The sequence below is a fragment of the Vanrija pseudolonga genome, chromosome 4, assembly GCF_020906515.1.
Source record: "Vanrija pseudolonga chromosome 4, complete sequence".
NCBI lineage: Eukaryota > Fungi > Basidiomycota > Tremellomycetes > Trichosporonales > Trichosporonaceae > Vanrija > Vanrija pseudolonga.
The window spans coordinates 161,110-182,674 of NC_085852.1; the positions used below are offsets into that span (position 1 = coordinate 161,110).

General features: G+C 60.8%; 12 protein-coding genes across 12 annotated transcripts; 5 read left to right on the plus strand and 7 right to left on the minus strand.

Moving 5' to 3' along the window:
• Positions 1–49: 49 nt before the first annotated feature.
• On the minus strand, positions 50–2,810 carry LOC62_04G005292 (uncharacterized protein; the record flags this gene model as incomplete). The annotated part of the gene is made up of 2 exons (XM_062771819.1): positions 50–1,093; positions 1,728–2,810. 2 exons carry the CDS (start codon positions 2,808–2,810, stop codon positions 50–52), a joined length of 2,127 nt encoding a protein of 708 aa, XP_062627803.1.
• A 579-nt stretch (positions 2,811–3,389) lies between these two features.
• LOC62_04G005293 (uncharacterized protein) lies at positions 3,390–4,175 on the minus strand (the record flags this gene model as incomplete). The annotated part of the gene is made up of 1 exon (XM_062771820.1): positions 3,390–4,175. One exon carries the CDS (start codon positions 4,173–4,175, stop codon positions 3,390–3,392), a length of 786 nt encoding a protein of 261 aa, XP_062627804.1.
• A 444-nt stretch (positions 4,176–4,619) lies between these two features.
• On the minus strand, positions 4,620–5,474 carry LOC62_04G005294 (uncharacterized protein; the record flags this gene model as incomplete). Its single annotated transcript, XM_062771821.1, has 1 exon — positions 4,620–5,474. One exon carries the CDS (start codon positions 5,472–5,474, stop codon positions 4,620–4,622), a length of 855 nt encoding a protein of 284 aa, XP_062627805.1.
• A 466-nt stretch (positions 5,475–5,940) lies between these two features.
• On the minus strand, positions 5,941–8,106 carry LOC62_04G005295 (uncharacterized protein; the record flags this gene model as incomplete). Its single annotated transcript, XM_062771822.1, has 4 exons — positions 7,509–8,106; positions 6,703–7,469; positions 6,042–6,667; positions 5,941–6,012 (listed from the first exon to the last, which is right to left on the minus strand). Exons 1-4 carry the CDS (start codon positions 8,039–8,041, stop codon positions 5,941–5,943), a joined length of 1,998 nt encoding a protein of 665 aa, XP_062627806.1. The 5' UTR covers positions 8,042–8,106.
• Positions 8,107–8,511: 405 nt separating this feature from the next.
• LOC62_04G005296 (uncharacterized protein) lies at positions 8,512–9,309 on the minus strand (the record flags this gene model as incomplete). Its single annotated transcript, XM_062771823.1, has 1 exon — positions 8,512–9,309. One exon carries the CDS (start codon positions 9,307–9,309, stop codon positions 8,512–8,514), a length of 798 nt encoding a protein of 265 aa, XP_062627807.1.
• A 739-nt stretch (positions 9,310–10,048) lies between these two features.
• Positions 10,049–11,283, plus strand: spaT_1 (Subtilin transport ATP-binding protein SpaT; the record flags this gene model as incomplete). The annotated part of the gene is made up of 4 exons (XM_062771824.1): positions 10,049–10,063; positions 10,120–11,025; positions 11,066–11,194; positions 11,272–11,283. The coding sequence occupies 4 exons, from the start codon at positions 10,049–10,051 to the stop codon at positions 11,281–11,283; spliced, it is 1,062 nt and encodes a 353-aa protein (XP_062627808.1).
• A 380-nt stretch (positions 11,284–11,663) lies between these two features.
• On the plus strand, positions 11,664–12,623 carry LOC62_04G005298 (uncharacterized protein; the record flags this gene model as incomplete). The annotated part of the gene is made up of 1 exon (XM_062771825.1): positions 11,664–12,623. The coding sequence occupies one exon, from the start codon at positions 11,664–11,666 to the stop codon at positions 12,621–12,623; it is 960 nt and encodes a 319-aa protein (XP_062627809.1).
• Positions 12,624–12,668: 45 nt separating this feature from the next.
• LOC62_04G005299 (uncharacterized protein) lies at positions 12,669–13,643 on the minus strand (the record flags this gene model as incomplete). The annotated part of the gene is made up of 1 exon (XM_062771826.1): positions 12,669–13,643. The coding sequence occupies one exon, from the start codon at positions 13,641–13,643 to the stop codon at positions 12,669–12,671; it is 975 nt and encodes a 324-aa protein (XP_062627810.1).
• A 533-nt stretch (positions 13,644–14,176) lies between these two features.
• Positions 14,177–15,016, plus strand: LOC62_04G005300 (uncharacterized protein; the record flags this gene model as incomplete). The annotated part of the gene is made up of 1 exon (XM_062771827.1): positions 14,177–15,016. One exon carries the CDS (start codon positions 14,177–14,179, stop codon positions 15,014–15,016), a length of 840 nt encoding a protein of 279 aa, XP_062627811.1.
• Positions 15,017–15,103: 87 nt separating this feature from the next.
• LOC62_04G005301 (uncharacterized protein) lies at positions 15,104–16,009 on the plus strand (the record flags this gene model as incomplete). The annotated part of the gene is made up of 2 exons (XM_062771828.1): positions 15,104–15,258; positions 15,313–16,009. 2 exons carry the CDS (start codon positions 15,104–15,106, stop codon positions 16,007–16,009), a joined length of 852 nt encoding a protein of 283 aa, XP_062627812.1.
• A 1,667-nt stretch (positions 16,010–17,676) lies between these two features.
• Positions 17,677–18,443, minus strand: LOC62_04G005302 (uncharacterized protein; the record flags this gene model as incomplete). Its single annotated transcript, XM_062771829.1, is given in 5 exon segments — positions 17,677–17,854; positions 17,896–17,903; positions 17,951–17,992; positions 18,017–18,179; positions 18,196–18,443. 5 exon segments carry the CDS (start codon positions 18,441–18,443, stop codon positions 17,677–17,679), a joined length of 639 nt encoding a protein of 212 aa, XP_062627813.1.
• A 1,254-nt stretch (positions 18,444–19,697) lies between these two features.
• ytcJ_1 (Putative amidohydrolase YtcJ) lies at positions 19,698–21,438 on the plus strand (the record flags this gene model as incomplete). Its single annotated transcript, XM_062771830.1, has 3 exons — positions 19,698–19,829; positions 19,872–20,537; positions 20,584–21,438. 3 exons carry the CDS (start codon positions 19,698–19,700, stop codon positions 21,436–21,438), a joined length of 1,653 nt encoding a protein of 550 aa, XP_062627814.1.
• Positions 21,439–21,565: the final 127 nt, after the last annotated feature.

Sequence of the window (21,565 nt, forward strand, 5' to 3'; positions counted from 1 at the left end):
TGCAGAAGCAGCGCGCGGCATAGCCATTGAGCAGAAAGCTGTTCGTCAGCTAGTGGAATCGAGTCCGCCTCACAGTCTTTGCCTCCTCATGGGGTTGGACCCACTGTCCCGCGAGAACCTTATCCTTGGGCAATACCGCGTGGAATTGTGCGAGACTCCCAAATTTGAAGTACAGATCACGCCCGCAATGGGGAGGGATCGGAAGAATGTCCCATGCGTGCCTCAGCAGCGAAACAAAGGGTTGATACTGGGCAGAATAGTCCTCGTCGCATCTGCTTGCGGGTGAGCGATTACGCCATTTGGGGTCCGTCTGTTCGAGGCCGATGATGATGAACTCGAGCCGTTTGGGGTTTGCCTCATTGTGAATCGCCTGGTAGAGAGAGCTGAAAACGAGGGCGAGTAGATTTGCGGCCGATTCCTGCCAATCTTGGTAGTCGGGGAGTGTCGAGTGAGGGTGGAGCACGAAGAGCATGCATTTCACGTGTGAGCAGTCGGTAAACCGCACGTTGGAGAGTCGAGCGGGCATAGGGGTCGAGACGTCCCAGCGAAGGTGGAGAATATACATGTCCTTGATGAAACTCAGATCAATGAGCGGCCCATTTTCGTCGTTGCTGTCCCAGATGCGTGAAGTGCCATTGACGTCCACGTAGTCGACCAGCGACTTCGCCTTGGGAATGTTGGGGAAATGGCGCCGAATGAAGTCGTTCGGAACGCCGACGGCCGATCCCATGCGGCGCACGACAACGAGTAACGGGGGTGTGCTGCTGCTCACCGTCCGTTTGACACCTGAGCCATTGTATTCCGCCTCTGGGTCGGCCACGTAGTTGTTGTACCACATGGCGTCGTCAAGGTCGAGTGTGCGGACCAGTGGGGCGATAAATGGCAGGTGGAGTGGGTCGGTGAGGCGCGGGGTAGTGGCTCGGGGGTAGTCGAAACGGACTTGACCATCGTCGTAAATGGCGTTGACGTGTTGCACAAGCTTGGCCAGACGAGTACGGTATGCCTTGGCGGTGGCGCTAAACGCTGCTTGGGTTGGGGCGTCGCAGCGGTGGAGGATCAGGTCGATGATGTACGGGTATGCCGTGTGGTCGAGCTTGACTTTGGAGTAAAGGACTGCACTGTCCATGATAACACTGATGTTTATTGGGACGATGAGCGAAAGACAAAGACAGACGTTTGGAAAAGGCCATTTGGCGGGCAGCGGTGGTTGGTGTCGATCAACCTCGCACGGGATCAAATTGGCCCACACACTGCGCGAGGGTCATGCACACACCTGCACCGCGTTATGCAAAGGGGCGAGGAGCGCGCCAAGCATGACATGTATGACTGTGCACTGTTCATGTGCGGCGCTGCTCATGTGCGGAGATCTTCTGCCCGTCCAGTGCGCTCCGTCGAAGTAGTAGGACAGGGGGAGTCACAATAGGGGCGGAAGTGGACAGGGGGTCACTCAGCTCATTGTCATGAGGCCGCTATGGCTAGACCAGTAAACGCTCAGCTATCACGAGCCGGTGACGTTCTGTACGTGTTGAATCTCAGACATTTCCAGATACAAAGACTGACACCTATGCATTACATCACGGTCGGAGGAGAACAGACACTGGAGCAGCCTGAATCTAGGTTCATCTGAGCTAGCGCCCGGTGCAAGATGGCCTCAGGAATCTAGATGACAGCAGGGGCCGTGTGAGGACGCTGGAGATCAGCCACTGAATTGAGATTGTTCCACTCACCGTCTTAGCATCCCCGCGAGGGTGAACCCAGTGACCGACGACAGCTTCGTCTGCACCTATCCCCTCGCGCCATCGATCCTGTGTGTCATAGGTAATGTCGAGCTCGATTTCGGTATTCTGTGGGATGTCACCGAGGGCCACACCACGAAGGGCAGTCGTGTAAGCTTCCAACATGACGTCCACAAAAGTCAGGTACAACCTCATGGAGACATGCTGACAGGCGCAGCTGTCATGATTGCACCCGGGCATGCAGTCAATGTTCACGAGGGGCCCGATATCCGTCTGCTCGAGCCCGATTAGGTGGAACGTTGTGGGAGGAACATGATGCGGATATGGGAAGAAGTATGACTTTAAGAAGTGGCCGACGACGGTGGCAGCCGATTTGGCGGATACGACCTCGCCGGTTCGGCCAGAGTGTGGGTGGAGCACAACGAAGACCTGGCGCACGGTACCGCGACGGTTGAAGCGGATGTCGTCAAACTTGGGTGGGAGTGGGCGCGTCGCATCCCAGCGTAGGTGGAGGATGTACCTGTCCAAGCAGGCCTGGAGTTCGATGCGAGCGTTGTCCTGCTCCGAGAGGAACGAGGTGCCGTTGATGTCGATATAGTCGACCAGGGTGGGGACCCTGGGCAGGGTGGCGAACCGCCGGCCAGTGTTGGATCTGTGCAGACCCGCAGCCGATCCCATACGGCGGAGCAATCGGAGGGACGTGAGCCCGCCGGTGGGAAAGGTGGGTGATGGCGCCCCCTGGATCCCCTGGACATAGTCGTCCCAGTACCCGTCGTCGAGGTCAAGGATGTGTATCATGTGTGGGACGAGTGGGAGGCACGCTGGGTCCGTTTCCCGTCGGGCAACGGTGCCGGCGCACACCAGCTCTGCACCGCCGTTGCCATCAGATACGACGTTGGCGTGGTGCAGCAGCTCGGCGAGCCTGGCGCGACGCGCCTTGGTCGTCGCGCTGAAGGCCGCTTGGGTCGGGCCGTCGCAGTGCTGTGCGATCATGTCCACGATCAGAGGGTACCCGCTGTTGTCTATCCAGACGTCGTGCTGTGCAGAGTGGTCGGATGGCCTGTTTGGCGACATTGTTGTTGAGGACCGAAGGTTGGTGTTGAGAATTGTGAGCAGAAGGTTGTTGGGGAGGTCTAATGTGTGGTCGGGTGAAATGTTAGTGAAGCGGGTGTGAATCGTGCAGAGTGGGTGCGAGGGCCATCAACATGCACACAAGTGGCGAACTTGTGCACACACATCCACCATTGTGGTGTGCGGGCTTTGCTGCGTGTCATGTTCATAGTCGCCTGTCACATTTTCTCCCGCCCCCAGTCGGCAATGCCTTATCATAAATAGTCTGAACTCGCCATTGCCACTTCGTGAGTCGTTGCTTATACCTGTGATTCTAGTCTATGCTGCGAAAGCGACCCGCGTCTGATGTTCCCGCGCTAGCAGTTGGCTTCGGGGCTGTCTGAGGCAATATGACATCTTCCCCGCCGCCCCCAGTCCAAGCTCTCGTCTGCTCACCAACTTTCATGGACTTCACTTGCTACAAACGGTACAATGACCCGAGCTATCCTGTGCTTCACCGGATCCACATGCAGATAGGTTTGGTGGACCTTTCGGTCAGCATCTGACATGTGGTCGGAACAAAACTCACGTCCATGTGCACCCTCACATCCACTCGCTCAACACGTTCCTATATCCTCCGAGTCCCGTTCTCCACTCATCGTATGACTTGAAGGACATGTGCTTGCGAGACCGGTCGAAATCAAGTGTTAGGGAGCCATAGGTCGGAGTGACGATCGTGATTTCCTGGTCCAAGGTGCAGTAAAGCCTTCTGATGAACTCTACTACACCTGATGTGGTGCCCTCGGCATCTGCGCGTTCCGGCCAAAGGACAACGACTAGTTCGAGGGTAGAACGTGCGAGGTGGAGGGATGGGTCGTAGCCGAAGCTAACAGGCGTGTTTGGCCCGTCCGTCCACGTGATGTGTAGGATGTGCCGGTTGAGACACGATAGGAGGTCGAACCTGCGGTCGCCCCAAGTGCCGCAGTTGTCGAGATCGATGTAGTCAACCACCGTATCGACGTCCGGCAAGCGAACATGGTTCCTCGACGCGGGGTAAAAGGTCGCCGTGGGCTCGGCGCGGCGGATGATCTTGACCCGCTGGAACTGGTCGCGCTGGGCCTTGGTGAGGCTACGCTGAGTCGCGATACCACCTGACCTGCCGTCGAGGTCGATGACCTTGATCATGGAAAGCGGCCATGGGAACGTGATCCCACGGTCTGCGGTGATTGCAGACAAGACTCCATTGGGGGTTATGCCGATTTCGGCGTGGTCCACTGCCCTGCGGTATTGGCTGCAGGTGGCGCTAAAGGCGAGGTTGGCCTTGATGTCGCAGAAATCGAGTATGCGATCGACGATGTGCGGGTAGGAGAGGTGGTCGATGGCAACCATGGTGACTGGGGAGGAGAGGAGAAGGTGACTGGGCAGTGAGAAAGGTTGGGCCAACCAACGTCTGTTATACATGTATCTGGGCACGGTGCAAAGTGTCCCACGCCGATTGTGACATTGCGTGCAAAGCATTGCCAGTCGCTCCATTGTTCATCTCGCACCGTCCTTTCCCCGGCACATGTGGCGACTTTTCACAGTGCCATGGTCGCCGTGTATATTGTTCCCAAGAAACCAACAGGCGCACGCCGTCCCGCAGTAACCGCACATGTCGTCCACTCAGCAGCCAAGCAAGCGACACGGAACGCTTCTGCAGGAAGTCTTACGATTGTAGTCTTGCATTCACTAAAACATATGTGACCTTCTATTGAAAGGCACCACCAACGCCGCCCCCTTCTGCGTCCTTTTGCTCACTCCGCATACCTGCGTCAACTGAGAAGGGCTCACTTCTCAGTTCTCCTGGTCAACACTGACACTGCGCCGGTGAAACTCACAATAGTCCGGCCACCGGATCCACTCGCTCAACACATCCTTCTCGTGACCCAACGTCTCGCACCAATCGTCATACGCGACGTAAACGATCGGAATGTTGGTGGCAGTGAGGTTGATACCGATCGGCACTGAGGCAGGCGCAACGATGGTGAGACTGTGCCCAATGACGCGGTGGTAGAGGTGCTCGATGTAACTGTGAATGGGAGCCGCGGAGCCGGTTGCTGTCGGAGGCCAAGGGGTGTACGGGGTGGGCCAGAGCACGACCGTGCACTTGATGTGGCGGCTGGGGAAGTGCGCGAAGTGGTGCTCCGGGAACGCGGGTGTCTTGCCCTCCTCCCAGCGCAGGTGGAGGATGTGCTGCTCGCGGCAGGACTGGAGGTTGATCCCGCGCCAGTGCCAATCCCTGACGTCGTCGAGGTCGATATAGTCCACCACGGTACGCACGTCGGGGAGGCGATAGTGGTTCTTCTTGACCACGAGGTTCGGCGGCACGGTGGGCGGCGCGCGGCGAATCGTCTCGAGGGCACGGAACCTGTCGCGCTGGACAAGAGTCAGGCAGCGCCGCGTGGCGTACGTGAGTGTCGTCCCCCCCAGGTCGAGCACCTTGACTACCTGGGGAATGAACTCCATACCCCTCGTGCAGCTGGGGGTGGTGAAGAAGAAGAGCCAGCTGACGTGGTGAAGGGCCGCGTGGTTCACCTTCCTGCGGTACTGGTGGCAGGTCGCGCTGAACGTGAGCTTGGTTCCTCGGTCGGTGTAGTCGAAGATGTCGTCGATGATTGTAGGGAAGGACGAATGGTCGATGATGGCCATGTTGGTTGGTGATGGGCAGCGAGGTGAGTGAGGGAGTTGTGAGTTCAAGTGGCTCTTATAGCTCGGTGGGTGCCTGTCCTCCTCGACCGGGACCTTGAGAGGAATCCGTCTCGCACCTTCCTGGTGTGACGTGCCCAATGGGTTGAGGTGTGTGCGTCGTGGCTGCCCTATTGTGCCCAGCTTGCGTGTTAATGAGTGCGAAAGGGAGCCAGACGGAACAGTGCAGGCACTACTCCTCCTGCTATGCACACGTAGGACACGGTTCCATTCCAGTTACAGTCACAGGGAGTGTTTCATGTCAGGGTGTTGTCGGGTGTGGTCTCCATGGCCCCTTCAATACTGGCCAGACGGACCATCACCATTGCCGCTGGCGTCCCCAAAGCTAATCAAGCTGGCGTAGTCGTTGTTGAACAACTCGGCCAAGATTCGGTCAACATCCATGTCCTGCAGACTGGACAGGACGGCATCACTTGCCGCCGAGGAGTCGCGGGTGCTCGACGTGGAGGCCCTGGCGACCACTGGGGTCGTCGTCGAACTGCTGACGGGCGTCTGAGCGAGCCAGCGCACACGTTCATCCATGACCTTGATCATGCTGCGGACCAGCTTGTCACACATTGTCCCGATGGTCTTGGCTCCAGGGGGAACGGGCACCACGCCGGCCTCGCCTTGGAGTAGGATGTCCGCGACGGCGAGCAGTCCGGCCTTGGCACCGCCCCACTCGTGGATCCGACTCTTCTGTCGCAGTGCGCGTTCACCCTTCTCGCCGTTCATGGGCCCGACGAGCATGATCGACCCGGCCTGCATTTCCTTGAACACGCTCGTGCCGTCTACCGCCATGGCCCACAGCTCGTGCCAGGGTTGCAGGTCGGTTGGGAGAAGACGCTGGAAAGAGCCAAGGATGGCCTCGAGCGACGCCATGCGAGATGTCGAGAGAGACGGGATGAGGTCGAAGCCGGCAGGGCTGGGGTCTGCGGTAAAGAAGGCAAGCACATCGGGCGTGTGGTAGGACCTTTGCAGTGCTTGGCGAACGCGCTCGGCGTTCTCGACCGAGGTGTCCCGAGGAAGGTAGTGCGTCGCCATGAGCAGGCGCAGTGCCGTTCGCTGAATCTTGCCATCACGGTGGGCGGAGTGGATCGCACGGCACGTCAGCCATGGCCGAACAAGCGGATCTGTCGGGTCGAGAGAGTACATGCCTAATATCAGTACCTCGTCGCGTTGCGCTACTTACTCAGTGATGTGTTGAGAAGGTCCTCGGTCGCCTCCCGAGCCTCTGTTGCCCCTGACAGCTGCTGGGCACCGATCGCCACCACATTGGATGGTGTGATGGTGCCGTGGGCCATCTGGTCGATCGCCGAGTACATTGCCTGCATGGTTTGCAGGACCTGGCCGTCGCGGATGATGCGGTCGCACAGGGCAAGCTGACCCACTGCTCGTGCCCGCGACGTCGCGTCATCGGATGCGAGATGGGCAGCCCATGCCTGACCGGGCACGGAGACCAGGTTGCGGGCGGATGTGATGGCAGTCCCGAGGTCATCTGGTGCCGCTGGCCTATCAGAGTCAAGCTCAGTTGATATGCGTAGCTTCGTGTCGAGGAGGGCGGTCCACGCGAGGTTGTAGGCAGTCACGCTCGGAGTGTCCGCTGCCTGAAGACGACGAAGGACATGCGACGCAGCGACATGGACCATGTCGTTCTTGCCGACCGACCTCGCTTCGATCACAGCCTGCCCTGGCAGTACACCAAGGGGAACGAAGATGCCAAACAGCTGCAGGGCGAGGACCGTGTCGAGGGACGTGGGGAGTCGCCGGAGGACGTCGTCGCGGAGTCGCGGTATGTCCTCGGCGAGCGTCTGAAGGGTCGAGGTCGGAAAGGACGGTGTGTGCAGGCCGCACACGTACCACATGAGGCGTTGTAAGAGTCGCTCAGAGATGGATGCGGTGGCCGTCGGGGGCGAGAGGGCCGGGAGGGCGGGGTGGATGAGAAGGAGCTGGTGGTATCTGGTCGTGTGAGCTGTATCCGGGCGGGAGAACACTCACGCGTCTTGAACGACCTCAACACTGATAGGCCATGCATCAGTCGCGCTGGTGGCCTCCGGTGCGAATGCAAGTCGGAGCATCTCGGTGGTGAGGGTCAACGGCCGCGAGTGGTACCGCAAGCTGCTCTTCCCAACCGGCTGCGTCGGTCTTCCAGGCTCGAAAGTCGACATGATGGTATGCTCCTCATCTGCACCTGCCGGCGGAGCCGGCTGTTGTGCCCTCACGGGCGGGGTAGCGTCGTTTGTTGGCGCGTCGTCGGCCTTACGCTTCTTGCTTGTTCCCGCGCGGCCGGCGGAGAGCACGACGCAGTCCTCGCGCAACACCTTGCATCGATGGCACTTGAGCTCTTGGGCAAGCGGAACCGGGCTGTCGGGTACCGTCTCGTCTGGGAGCTCGCAGCGCGCCTTGCGTTGTCGGCAGAGCTGGCATGATCGGCGGGCGATGGACCGGCGAGGGGCTGTCGGAGGGACGGGGGACGCTGAACTCGAGCCTGACCCCGAGGCCGACGCGAGGGGCTGGTGTGGAGGCGGCATCACGTGGAGGATATTGCGTCGCTCCTGCTCCAGCACCTCGCTTGACAGCTTTTGTTAGTTGAGAGTTGATGATGGCAAGTTGAGAGTTGAAGATTGGGAAGCTGTGCGGAATGGCGTAAAGTGAAACCTCCACATTAGCACGGACTGTGGGGCACCGTATCTTGGGGCCCCGCAAAAGCATGTCGCATCATGTTGGACGAACGGGCTCGCTCAAATGGTACATGCATACAGCAGAGCGCTGAGGAAGGACTGGAAAATGTACATGGGGGCTCTTGGATACATCATGGATTATGCCGAAACGTCGCGGTTGCTGATGTAGTGATAATCGCAGGAGATGGCCTGCTACAGGGGTATCATGATCTTGGTGATGTGGCGGGCAGATGGCAATGCCTCTGCAGGCCCGGCATTCTGTGAGGATGTCAGGCCGTGGACCACTCGACGACCGCCCACCCTCACCCGTCTTCCTGCTATCAGTCCTCGACCCACTCTCCGACATCCGCCTTCTGGCTTCCCAACTCCTCCCACCAGGTCTCGTGCGAAATGTACCGGCAATGGTCAGGGCTGAATTGCTTGAGCGACTCGGGGCCTACGATTGTCCACCGCTTTGCGCCATTGCGGACGGTGGCGTGTAAAAACCAGGTGAGCCCCGGACGCGGTGTCGTGACCGGACCCAGCCTGCGAGGCCAGAGGACGATGACGCGCTCCAAGCTGCTGCTCGCAAGCATGAACCGCAGGCCGGGAAACTTCGGCACGCCGTCGTCGGGCCAGCGTAGGTGAAGAATGTGGCGATTGAGGCACGCGTGTAGAACCAGCTCTGGTTTCTTGCTCCACCACTCGGGGAGGCGATCGAGGTCGATGTAGTCTACGAGGGTTGGGACATTTCGGAGTCGAACATGACTGCGATTTCCCGGGTTTTGTGACGGTTCCTCAGTAGGCGGGATGCGGCGGATGACTGCCAGACGTGAAAACGTACAGTTGAAAGCTCGTCGCACTCGCTTGCGCCCCGAGTAGTTCCAGAAGTACCCAGATAGATCAATGACGGACACCATCGTTGGGATGCAAGGGACCGGCGAGTTCGAGGAATCCGCGAAGCCCGGGACAGCGGCATTGCCACCATAGCGGAGCCGCACGAGTCGTAGAGTGTCCTTCATGTCCTCCCGGTGCTTCTTGCAGGTCGCGCTGAACGCCGCTCGTGTTCCCAGGCTGGCGTGTGACAGTATGAGCTCGACGATGTGCGGGAAGCCTTCATGGTCGATGGTGACCGTCATTTTGACACCTTGATGGGGACGAGGTTTATGGGTAGATAGTGACGCGGAGAGGGCAGAAAGTGGTGACAGTGGTGCTTTGGTAGGTAAGTGAGAAGTGGAAGAGGTAGAGGGAGTTGGATGTCAAAGGAGAGTTCACACGCTCCACGTCGATGGGTCCATCGCTCGGCCGAGGCATCTTGCGCCCTGCTACGCCCTACTGTATGATGACGACCTGGAAGAGACGACGTTGGATAACCAGTGCTCCTTAGGAGCTTCAGGAAGTCGGTACTGTCACCGCTATTCGGGGAGTAAGTTCTGGCAGATCCATTGGGGGCCGCCTGCGGAGTGTGCTCCGTGCTGGACTAGAAGTGAGAGCGGCCCCCAGCACCCTGGCAGCTGGATCCGACTGAGCGGTATGCAGACGACACTCTCAACTCCTCCTCATTGCGTGGATACGGATTGAATGGCTAGTGATATGTATGGATGGTTTTAACATCGGAATAGGCGCCAGACAATAGCCTCGAGGTGTCTGTTCGAGTAGCCCGCGTCATTCACATCGGTCTATAGGTAGCCCCTTGACCACGCTACCTCGCAACGGCAACGTGGTTGACTCTCGCCACCTCAGTAGCTGGGGACATCGACCCACTGGTCGATGAGCCCCCGGCCATTCCCCAGGCGCTCAGCCCAAGCCTCGTGCGAGACGTAGTTCCATCCGCTAGGCAGAGGCCGCCTGAGCCAAAACCAGTCTGCTGGCCCGACGATGGTGCAGCCGGCGGTGACGGTGGCGAGGAGCATCAGCAAGTAACCCTTGAGGTATGCCCTGCAGCGCAGGAGATCGTCCCCGTCGGCGACCAGCGGCCACATTCAGAAGGTGCGACACTGCTCTTCGACGTCCTGTTCAAGCTCGGGGCCGTCGTCGATTCCGCTCGTACGAATTCGTACTGGCTCGGCGCGCTGGCCGCCGCACACGAGTGCCAGTCGCGCGACGAAGCCACCGGCATCGACTATGACAAGTGCCGCGAGGCAGGAGGCATGCGGATCGAGACGCGCGATCTCCAGGTCATGTACGACGGTCAGACCAAGCCCGCTGTCCACGGCATCAACCTGTCCATCAAGGCGGGCGAGACGCTCGCTCTCGTTGGCTTCAACGGCGCGGGGAAGAGCACTCTGGTCAAGGCGCTCATGGGGTTGTCGACAAACGCTACCGGGAGCGTCGAGATAAACGGCACCCCACTTGAGGAGTATCGCGCCTCGACGCTTCACGCGCGCATGAGTTGCGTGTTTCAAGACTACAAAAAGTACTACTTTTCGCTGAGGGACAACATTGGCATCGGGGACGTGTCCCGCATCGACGACACGGACGCGCTTCAAGCAGCCATGGCATACGGTGGCGCCGGCGCGATCCTGGAGAAGACGTCACTCAATACCGTCCTCAACCCGTACGCCAACCTGCACGCACGCCCCGGCGACGGTGGAGGGCAAGAAGGCATGGGGCTATCTGGGGGCCAGTGGCTGCGTGTCGCCGTCTCGCGCGCGTTCATGCGCGCCGCGACGGCCGACTTGGTCATCTTCGACGAGCCGTCCTCCGCGCTCGACCCTGCCGCCGAATCGGCGCTCTTCGATACCATCTACGACCTCGCTCACCGGGAGGGCGGGACCCGAACCACGACAGTGTTCATATCGCATGGGTTTGGGAATGTGCGCCGGGCGGATCATATCGCGTTCATGGCTGGTGGGGTGAGTAACTCAGACAGGCACGTTGAGCTGACGCGCGCAGACAATCACAGAGTACGGCACGCACGAGGAGCTCATGGCCCTCGGGGGAGAGTATGCCCGGCTCTTCACGCTCCAGAGCCGCGGGTATGTCGGTAACGGCGGGCGCGACGCCGCCGCGAGCGGGGCGGGGGTGAGTGAGGGGGTCGTGAGTGAGGGGGTCGTGAGTGAGGGAGCAGTTGCGGCCGAGGCAAAGTAAAGGGGAGGCAGGAAAATTGGTAGAGTCGGTCGTTAAAAGTCACATATACAAGTAGATGTGATCAAGTCGTGTGCTGCTGGCGTCAGGTTAGCCGTTCACCGTTGGAGTCGCGGTGAGGATGCCGGCATGTCGCGTCGCGTCGGAGGGAGGCCGCGACTTCCAGGACACGAACGACAACACCTGCTTATCTCTCTCCTCGGGGTCGGGCGGCCCTGTCTTGCAGTACTTACACGCCGATGTAGCATTGAACAATGGGCCTCGCCATTGCAAAGGAGGCCGACGCCGCCGACGTAGGAGCCGGAGCCGCGGCTATCTCCGCCCCCCCCCCCCCCCTGGAAGGGTCTGACCACGCGCCGGCCTTCTATTCTGGTCTGAACGACTTTGACGTCCTCCATCAACAACAATGCTCGACCACACGGCATACCCGTCCATCATCGCCGCGATCCTATCGTACGCCGACATCCCCACGCGCCTAGCCTTCTCCTGCACGTCGCGGGCGTACCGAACTCAAATCACAGCCGAGCTGCTCCACCACGTCGCCCTGCGCGCCGACGATGGCCGCCTGTCCTTCCGCGCCGCAGACTCGACGCAACTACCGTACCTCCCCGCCCTCGTCCACGTCCTAGACCTCGACGGCGACTCGTACGCCCCCGCAGTGCCCCCAGCACCGGGTATAACCACCCTCCCCCGCCCGCTACGGGACGCGCTCACCTCCCTCCGTCTCGTGCGGCGCCGCGGAACAGCAACGCAGGACGTGAACGATCCTTACAAGTTCGAATTTGTGCCCACGGTTGTCGACTTTCTCGACCTCGACTATGGCGTGCAGATCACCGCTGTGGGGGATTACGACCTCGGCCTCAGCACGCAGCGCCACGTGCTCCATCTGCGCTGGGATGACGATATGCCGATAGACGCGGATGACGGGCGGCTGATACACGACACCGAGTTCTTGTTCCACCAGAAGGCGGAGTTCGACTACGTGCTAGTCGTGCAGGGGTACGCGTCGGCAGGTCGGGCGAGGTTGGCCTCGGCGCTGGAGGTCCTCCGGATCGTCCTCTCCGGGCTGGCGGAGAGCGCGCTGGAGCCCGACGCCTCGATGCGGATCACGATCGTCGGCCTCGAGACGACCGACATGGTGCTGCCCCATCCGGTGGCTGTGCCCGAAGGGCTGGACGTGCCGGAGCCGTTGAGGCAGGCGGCCGCGTTCCTTGAGAATGCGGTTGGCAGCATACACGACTACGAGTACGAGGAGCCTTCCAGCGCGCTCTTCCGGCGCATGGTGCGGTTCGCTACCCTTGAGGAGTGGCGCGGGGGTTTGGAGGAGGAGGAGAGGGCGGTGGTGGGGCAGTGGGACGAGTTGTGACCGGAGCATGGCAGAGCAGACAACTATGCATCATGTACGTACAGCCTATGGCGTCGCCTCGACCCACTCAGCAATCAGCTCGCGATCCTCGTCGTCGAGCTTGGCGCGCCAGTCCTCCATGGTGAAGTATCGCGTCGAGCGGCGGAAGATGTCCAGGTTGCTCTCCTCGTCGTCGGCGTCCGTCTCGTCGATGTAGTACTCGAACGTCGCCGCAAACGGCCTGAACATATCCGGGACGCCATCATCCACACGCTCGACGCTGCCCTCGACTTCGAGAGCGGACAGGTCGGTCGCTTCCAGCCCAACGATGGTGATGCTAGCCTCGAACTCTGGGCCCATGTCGTCGTGGATTGCCGCCCAAAGGATACTGAGCAACAACGCCCGCGCGCTGTGTGGATGCGCCTGCCCTGTGGTCGAGTAGGGATGGAGCACGAACACGTACTCGTACCCTTCGTCCAAGCAGGCAAAGTTGAACGTTACGAGGCCCAGTGCACGCGGGTCGCCGGGCACCAAGGGCCGGTCGTCGCACCAGCGCAGGTGGATGACATGACGCGTACGCGACATGCCGAGGTCCATATCGACGACGGCGTACCCCGTGTCCAGGAGCGGAAAGTCCCACTCGTCGAGGTCGAGGAAGTGGACCAGCGTGTCGGCGTGTGTTGCGAGGTGGAAGTTGACCCCTGCCGAGGTGGGTGCCCCGATTCGGCGGAGGTAGCGCAGGTCAAAGTCGTCGGCTATGCCGGCGTCGAGCGCGGCGCGGATGGCGGGAGCGTGGAGCGTGCTCTGCGCCACGTCAAGGGCATCCACTAGGCCTGGAACCATGGGTAGGGCTGGCGGTGTAAGGGTGCCCGGGTTGACGGGGCACAGGTAGCCCTCTGTCGCAAGGGACACGTGCCGGAGCTGGTGTCGTAGTTTGTCGCGATACGCCTTGCATGTCGCGCTGAAGGCCGCCAGCGTGTTCGGGGCAGCGTGGTACAGGATGAGGTCGATGACCAAGGGAAAAGCCGTGTGGTCGAGCATTGCGAGAGGATTGCAGATGTCGAGAGAGCGAACAATGGCCGTCGCGTCGAGGTTGTGGGTCTTGGCGTCGGGTGGCTTGGATGTCGCGCTTCGACCCGGCGCGGCGCGTGCCGTCGACGACAACCACGGTAGTCTGCACTCAACTACCGTTTGCTCAATGCCCTTCTAGTCGTCGCCATCGTCGTTGTCGTTGTCCGTCGTCGTTCCAGACGCGTCGCGAAAGAGATGAAAGATGCAGTTGTGGTGCGCGACGCGTTCCGATGACGTCGCGTCGTCTCGGACTTCTCCGCTCAGTCCAGCGCGCCGCGCCGAATGCCATGCGTCGGCGCTCTCGGCGCCCAGCCTCGGCGGCGTCATGCATGGGCGTGAGCTCGCCAGCCCGGGACACCATGCACGGCGAGCACCCGGCGCTCGAACGGACATTCTTGCCGCCGAGACGAAAGGCCGACGCCGAAAGTGCGAACAGCCCGAGCCATCGCGCCAAACATTGATAAGTCGCCCTCGTCATCGCTCGACCACCTCGTCATCTCAACATGTCGCTCGACCACACATCATACCCAGCAATCATCGACACCATCCTCGCCCACAGCGGAGTGCAGGTTCTCGTGCGCTTCCGGTCTACGAGCAGTCACTTCCGCGCGACGGTCGACGCGTACTTTGCGCGCCTCCACTATGCCGAGATTCGGGACGATGGCGAAGCGTACACACTCCTCAGTCCATCTCGCCAGCCGCTGCCGTGGATCCCCTCGGCGGTGCGCGTCCTCACTACCCCCTTCCTGCCGACACCGAACACGCACTGGGCTGTGTTCAGTCCGTTCACCGGGCTGCATACCCTGCGCCGCGTCGACGCCGGGGTCCAGATCCACGGCGCGTACTTCCCCTCCGTGTCAACCGTGGTCGACTACCACCCCATCGACGGCGCCGTCGACGCGATCCACATCCCGCCCAAGACGCGAAGATACGTCCACCACCACCGGCTTGATGGTGGTCGGGACGCGGCGTGGACGGGTACCGATCTAGAGGGGCTCAAGGGTGTCCAGGAGGCAGTGTTCGTGTACCACCCCTCCGCCGTCACCGTGTCGGTGCTCGACAAGCTCAACTGCTTCCTCAACCTCTGCGTCTGCTACGAGCAGGTCCTGCGGACAGGCGGCACGCTTACGATTGTCGGTGTCGAGAGCTTGCTCCACCCCGACCCCGTGCCCGACGACGGGCTGTTCGGGCTCATGGGCGTCCTCCAGCCTGGCATGTGGTCCGCCCTGCCGCAGTTCAACAACCGCACGCGGACTATCACGATGTCCAAGTGGCTCGACGAATTGGGCGAGGCGAGGGCGGCAGTTGAGGGCCGCTGGGCGGGCTGGGACGTGTCCACGTGACGTGTCAGACGTGTCGAGATGGGCGGCGGGCATGAGGACATGGAACGCCGCTCGCAACATTGCACTGCCCTCCTCAACACCACTTGAATGGACCACGAAGCGCACCCACGGGTCATCGACGCAATCCTCTCGCACTGCTCAGTGCCAGCACTAGTGCGCTTTTCAGCAACGAGCCGCTCGTTTCACGATCGCATCAACGCCGTCCTCTTCAACCACGCCGTCCTCGAGCGTGATCCTATCTTGTGGGCCTCCTGGTGGTCATGGTGGTGGAATGACGCGATAGTGGACACGTTTAGTCTGCGTACGGCTGATGGCTACCTATTGCCTATGCGTCCGGAGCTAGTGCGTGTCCTCGACATCCCGTGCATTACGAGGGAATCCCAGAAGGCGCTGCCCGCCTTCCTGGAACAGTTCACCGCCGTGCACACGGTACGGAGGGCCGGCCGCGCGCGATTCCTCCCGCCCGAGTGCCTCCCCAGCGTGCGGACGACGATCGACTGCAGAGGCGCGGACTTCACCAATATCGGACGCGCCCCGTCCCGCACGCGGCGATACGTCTTCCACCACTGCGCGTTCCGCAAGGAATCAACCGAGCTCGGGTGGTTGCCGAGCCGTCACATCGACGAGTGTGTGCTCGTGTGCCATGCCGGTGGGCCGGCATTTGGCCGTGTATCGCTTCAAGAGAACATCAAGCAGATACTGCGCATGGCCCTGGGCTTTTGGAGCCAAGTGGGCGACCGCGCCAGAGTGACCATCGTCGGCATCGAGGCCGTGCTCGACCCGCCGTTGCCTACCGAGCTTGAAGATCTATTCTACATCGCCGGTCCGCTCGAAGGCCGGGGCCCCAGCACATGCCGTACGGCGCGGTACAAAGACCACGCCCGCGCAAGCTTCGTCACCATGGCAGAGTGGCAGCGCGAGCTGGCGGCGAAGGGGAGGGAGATTGAAGGGCAGGAGTGGTTCTGCGATGGCCCAGAGTGTCCGAGGGGGTAGGGTGAGGTCAGGTCATTGCGGTCGGCGCCACTGCCCATCCGCCGAGACTGCAAAGCGAGGCTCGTACTGCACATGCATGTATGCATCTGAAGCACTCTTGTGCTGATGCGTCAAGACACACGCAGGCGTGTCTTCAACACGACGGCGTGCCTGGCGTCGTCCCGGTCGGCACAACGGGCTACATGAGCGTGAGTGACCATCCAACTTTCACCTCATCTTCAGCGCTCCCAATGCCAGCAATCGACCACACAGCCCACCCCTACATCATCGACAGCATCGTATCGCACTGTACGCCGCGAGCGCTGCTGCGCCTGAGAGGCACCTGTCGGCAGCTGCGCGCTCGGGCGGACGGCTTGCTCATCGCGCATGCCGTGCTCGAGCGCGACGAGTCGACACGCGTGATCAACTGGTTCAAGCTCGTCACGCCCTCTGGCGAGCGGATACCATGGCGTCCCGATCTCGTGCGCTCGCTGGATATACCATATCTCGACTCGGCGCAAGAACGCGAGCTACGCGCGGTGATTCCGCTCTTCTCGGATGTGGCCACGGTGCGCCGGTCTACCTGCGACTGGTTTCTCGATCCCACTCCCCTCCCGGTGGTCAAGATAACAACCAGCAGCCTGGATTCCCACGATACGAGCTGCGGCCGGACACCGCACGCGCCGCCCAGCGCGATGCGGTACGTCTTCCATAGCGTCGGTGGTCGAGAGCCCCAAGACGCGGGTCTCCTAAAGCTACGGAGCCGCCCCATAGCCGAGGTCGTCTTCGTGTATCACCCTATCCCTCTCGATTCTCGCCGACCTCCGCCCATCGTCAATCCGATGGGGTGGTTCGCGGAATCCTGCCATCAGTGCGCGACAACGGCACCGGAGGGCACCTTCATCACCGTCGTCGGCGCCGAGGCCCACATGGACCCCTTGCCGGAAGGGCTGCACGGTATCCTCAGCCGCGCGGGCGAACCACGCATGGGAGTCCTACCTAACTCTCGGGCCATCAACATGGCGCAGTGGCTGGCTGAGCTCGAGGTCGAGGGGAGGGAGTTTGAGGCGCGGGGGTGGTCGGATCGGCCAGTTGTGCAGGGCGATGACGCCACAGGAGTGTAGGGCGAACTTGTGCATGCATTCGAGCCTTGTAACCCACCGAGTCGATAGTGCCTTCCTGCATGCACGCATTGAGCTGATCATCGTGGGGCGCGCCAAGGATGGTGATCTGATCTGCAGCCGCGAGCCTCGTCACGGCCCCAGATATGACGACACGAATCCTGCCCGCCGCTTCTTGTTGTTTACACTTCCCCAACCAGCACCCAACAACCACGACACTCGACCACACGGCATATCCAGGCATCCTTGACAACATACTATCGCAGTGCGGCACCCCCTCGCTGCTCCGCTTCCGCGCGACGTGCAGGTTGTTCCGCGATCCACAGCGGCCGCATAGGAGTAGTACCAATCCGCACATATGTATGTAGTTGTACGGTAACCAGTGGATCGTGTTCGAGTCAAAGACGTGGGGCATACGACCAGTTTTGTAGCGGGCGTGAGGCGAGTGGCGAACCCCCTTGTGTCTTTGTGACTGTTCGACTTTGCATAATTTCTTTGGTACTCAGTTGTCACGGCTGTAAAGCTAGACAGACTCCCCCCACACCCCTACACAACACTTCCCAACGCCTATATATTGATGATCTTCTCGTAGTAGCTGACACCCGACTTGCGGAGGCGCTTGCCATAATAGATCATGAGGAACGCACTGCAGTTGACCGCAGTGCCAATAAAAACGGCGCTGATGGCCCAGTTCCGGAAGCCCCAGTCAAACGCCCAGGGTGTAACGCAATAGTTGAAGCAGAATCTAGCCGCATCAGCACAAGACCACGGCCAAGGTCAGCTCACGTGAAGATCTGGAGAAGGTCAGCGGCGGGACCGAGTCCAAGGATTCGAAACTCACCATTCCGACGAGGATCAGCGAGAGCAGATACGGCGCAGACTGCTGCACTTGGGCCCGGGGACCCACTTTCTCCTTGGGATGAATACTGTGAAACGCGTCGAAGGCATAAGTGATGGACAGAAGTGTGGCGATGGGCCCAGCGATTGTCAGCACAAACTCGCCCATGACAAAGACCATCCAATGGGCTTTGTAGTATGGCCCAAGGCCCATCATGAGGATGCCAAAGGGGCTGAGGATCATCCGACAGGGGCCCGTAGATAGGGTACAGGCACCCGACGTTGAAGCACATTGCAGTGACGTACAGCACCATGCAGGCGCAGCAGAGCCACTTGCGCCGCGTTGTCCAGTTGAGCGGGTCAGACGGGTCGTCTGATGGCGTGGGCACGAGCGTGATGCTGTCTGCCGAGGTCGCCTCCCCGCCGCCGGTCGCAGCGTCGAGGAGAACGGTGGTGCCGGGTACGGTGAGGTCGTCTTTGAGGGTGTTGCTTGTCATAATTGCTGCGGTGTGGGGAAGACTTCGGGTGGCAGGCGGCGGCGTTTATGTATTGACTGACGAGAGGTGTTGGGGGAAGATCAGGCATGCGGGGTGGGCTGAGGGAAGATCAGGCATGCGGGGTGGGCTGATGTGTCCCCCACTTACCCCGGCCACGATAATCTAGATGTGGTCGGTGATTGTGAGCAAAATCAGCGGTGGCGAGATCCGCCGCCAGCCAGACTGCCACATCCTCCACTGTGTTTACCCGTTATAACTTTCCAAGCACGATCGGAGATTGTTAGCGAAATGCCTGATTACGTTTGCTTGCAACGGAGGGGGTGATATGCATGCGCCTGATCCTGTCCGTGGATCCCGAAGGCAAGTGAACGTTGGGATTGCCGTCGAGCCTGGGCAGCGGGTGGCTGTTCCCCCCCCCCCCACAATGCTCCGTGACGGTGGTGCGGAGTGAGCAACCATGTAGACGACAGAAGGGACCTTGAGGCATGTCTCAATCTACCATGGCAGGGCTGCCTCTGAACCGATTTTGGGCTCGCGCGGGAGGAAGAGCGGCCGGTGTGATGACCATTGCCCGCCACCTGTGTCAACAAACGGCGACAGCCATGCGGCCCAAATCATGATATTCTTCTATATCATCCTGCCAGTATACACTTCATACATAGAGGGAGCCGAATGCCGCGTCCTTCGGCACCCCGAGAAAGGAAACCCCTCCGTTTGGTGATTTGGAAGTCATCGGGTTGATGGGTCGACCCTCACGGCCAGCTGACGACTTCTTTGCGGCTACAGTACCTAAACAAACATGGTTCAACCCGATTGTGGGGCCACGACTCGATCATTCAGCTTCCAATAGATACGCAGAACGGGTAATCTGCATACATCTGAAGGGCGACTGCCCCGCCTTTGAGTGCCCCGCCGGCTGCCTCCGGTCCGCGAGACGGGTCTCTCCCACGCTCATGCCTCATTCACTTATGCATCGACGGCTCTTTCCACCCTCCCTTCTCGACTCCAGCCCACCCACATTCCCCTTGTGCTCCCCCACACACTAGTGACCGCGCCCCGCAGTCAATGTCACCGAGGTCCCTAGATTTCGAGATGTCAGTCGGTGTTTTTGGGCCAGTTAGAGCGCTCCGGCGACCGGTTGGCCGGTTGTATCTCCGACACTGGGTGCAGCCGTCGCTATAGCTCTACTCCACGGCCACGTCCCAATAAAAGGTGGAGGTAGCTTGCGCAGACAACCATCCTACCCCGCATACCATGCGCCGTCTGTTCAAGAACGCCCGGATATTTACGTCCGTTGGAGGCGACTCGACGCTGCACGACGCGCTTGTCATCGAGGACGACAAGGTCGTGTTCGTCGGCTCCAGGGCAGTCGCCGAATCGAAAGGCGTGGGTTGTGAAAGGGGTTGAGCACATGCTGACCAGTATCAGGGGCCCAGCGCCGAGGTGACTGACCTCCAAGGTCGTGTCGTCCTTCCCGGTCTGATCGATGGCCACATCCATGTCGTGCAGTTCGGTGCGTCGCTTTCCAAGATCGACTGCCTCGGCCTCAGTTTTTCGCAGATCACGGCCGCCGTGAAGGAGGTGTACCTGGCCAATCCCTCTGCCAAGATGATCCACGGCAAGTCGTTTCTCTTCGATGCACTCGGCGAGCCACCTCACCACGCGTTGCTCGACGCCGTCGCTCCGAACGTGCCGGTCTTCATCGCCTCAATGGACCTGCACTCGACACTGCTTAACACTGCGGCGTTGGACGCCATCGGTGTGACGCGCGACACGCCCGACCCCAAGGGCGGCGAGTTTGTGCGCGACGCTGCCGGCGAACTGACGGGCCTGTGTCTTGAGACAGCCAACGTCAAGCATATCTGGCCATGGGTCGCGCACCACACTTCCCTGGATGAGCGGGTCGCCGCGCTCGACGCCGCGTTCGAAAACATGCTGTCCAGCGGCCTAACGGGGGGCATCGAGATGGCCCTCCGGCCCGAGGATCTCGAGGCGTTTGAGGAGTATATAAGGCGGCATGGTCGGCTCCCAGTCCGAATAAGTGCACGTTGGTTCATGAGGCCCGAGGGAACGGAAGAGACGCAGGCTGAACAGGTAGGGGTTGTGGACGCGCCACTCAGCAAGTACTCACCCAACCCAGGTGAGGGAGGCTGCCCGCCTGCGCGACCACTGCGCTCAGTATGCGCCATGGTTCAACATTGTCGGCATCAAGATTGTGTCGGACGGGGTGGTAGACTCGTGCACTGCCTTCCTGAAGGAGCCCTACCCGAGCGGCCAGACGCCTGGCCCCATCTGGCCTGCCGACGAGCTCACAAAGGTCGTCGTGCTGGCCGACACCCTCGACCTCCAGATCGCAGTCCGCGCGCTGGGTGACGCCGCGTCGGAGCAGGCGCTCGACGCATTCGAGGCGGCTATGATGGCGAACGGGGAGCGCGCGCATCGCCGGCACAGGATCGAGCACCTCGAGGTCGTCACCCCCGAGAGCGTTGCCCGGCTCACCAGGCTCGGCGTCACGGCCAGCCTGCAGCCTGTGCACGCTGACCCTGTGTACGCCAAGAACTGGTGGGACCAGCTCGGTCACGACGCGCGTTGTGACCGCGCGTTCCCATGGTCCGAGTTTGTGCATGCTGGTGCAAAAGTTGCGTTTGGCACCGACGCACCCGTGGCACCAGTGCATGCGCTGCCCAACATCTACACGGCAGGCACGCGTCAATCGAGCGTCGACCCCAGTTTGGAGCTGTCGACTGACCCGCGGATTCGGGCTCTCGAGAAGCTTTGCGTCCCGCTGGACAAGAGCATCAGGTACTACACTGCTGGGTGTGCCCAGAGTGTGCGCCAGGACGACGTGGGGACTCTCGAGCCGGGGAAGCAGGCCGACTTTTGTGTCCTCGACGTTGACCCGTTCAGGGATGGCATTGAGGCACTCCGGCAGGCACAGGCAGCCGTCACGGAGACATGGGTTGCGGGAAGGTGTGCGTGGCTAGCGAAGAAGTAACGTGAGGCCCATCCCTGTATGCATGTCTGTTTCGGATATGTTGCACTCGACTCTCGGACCCGGGTTCGACTCACAACTTCCTCATGCTATCGCCATTCCTGTCTCACGACGCCACCTGGCCAATAGT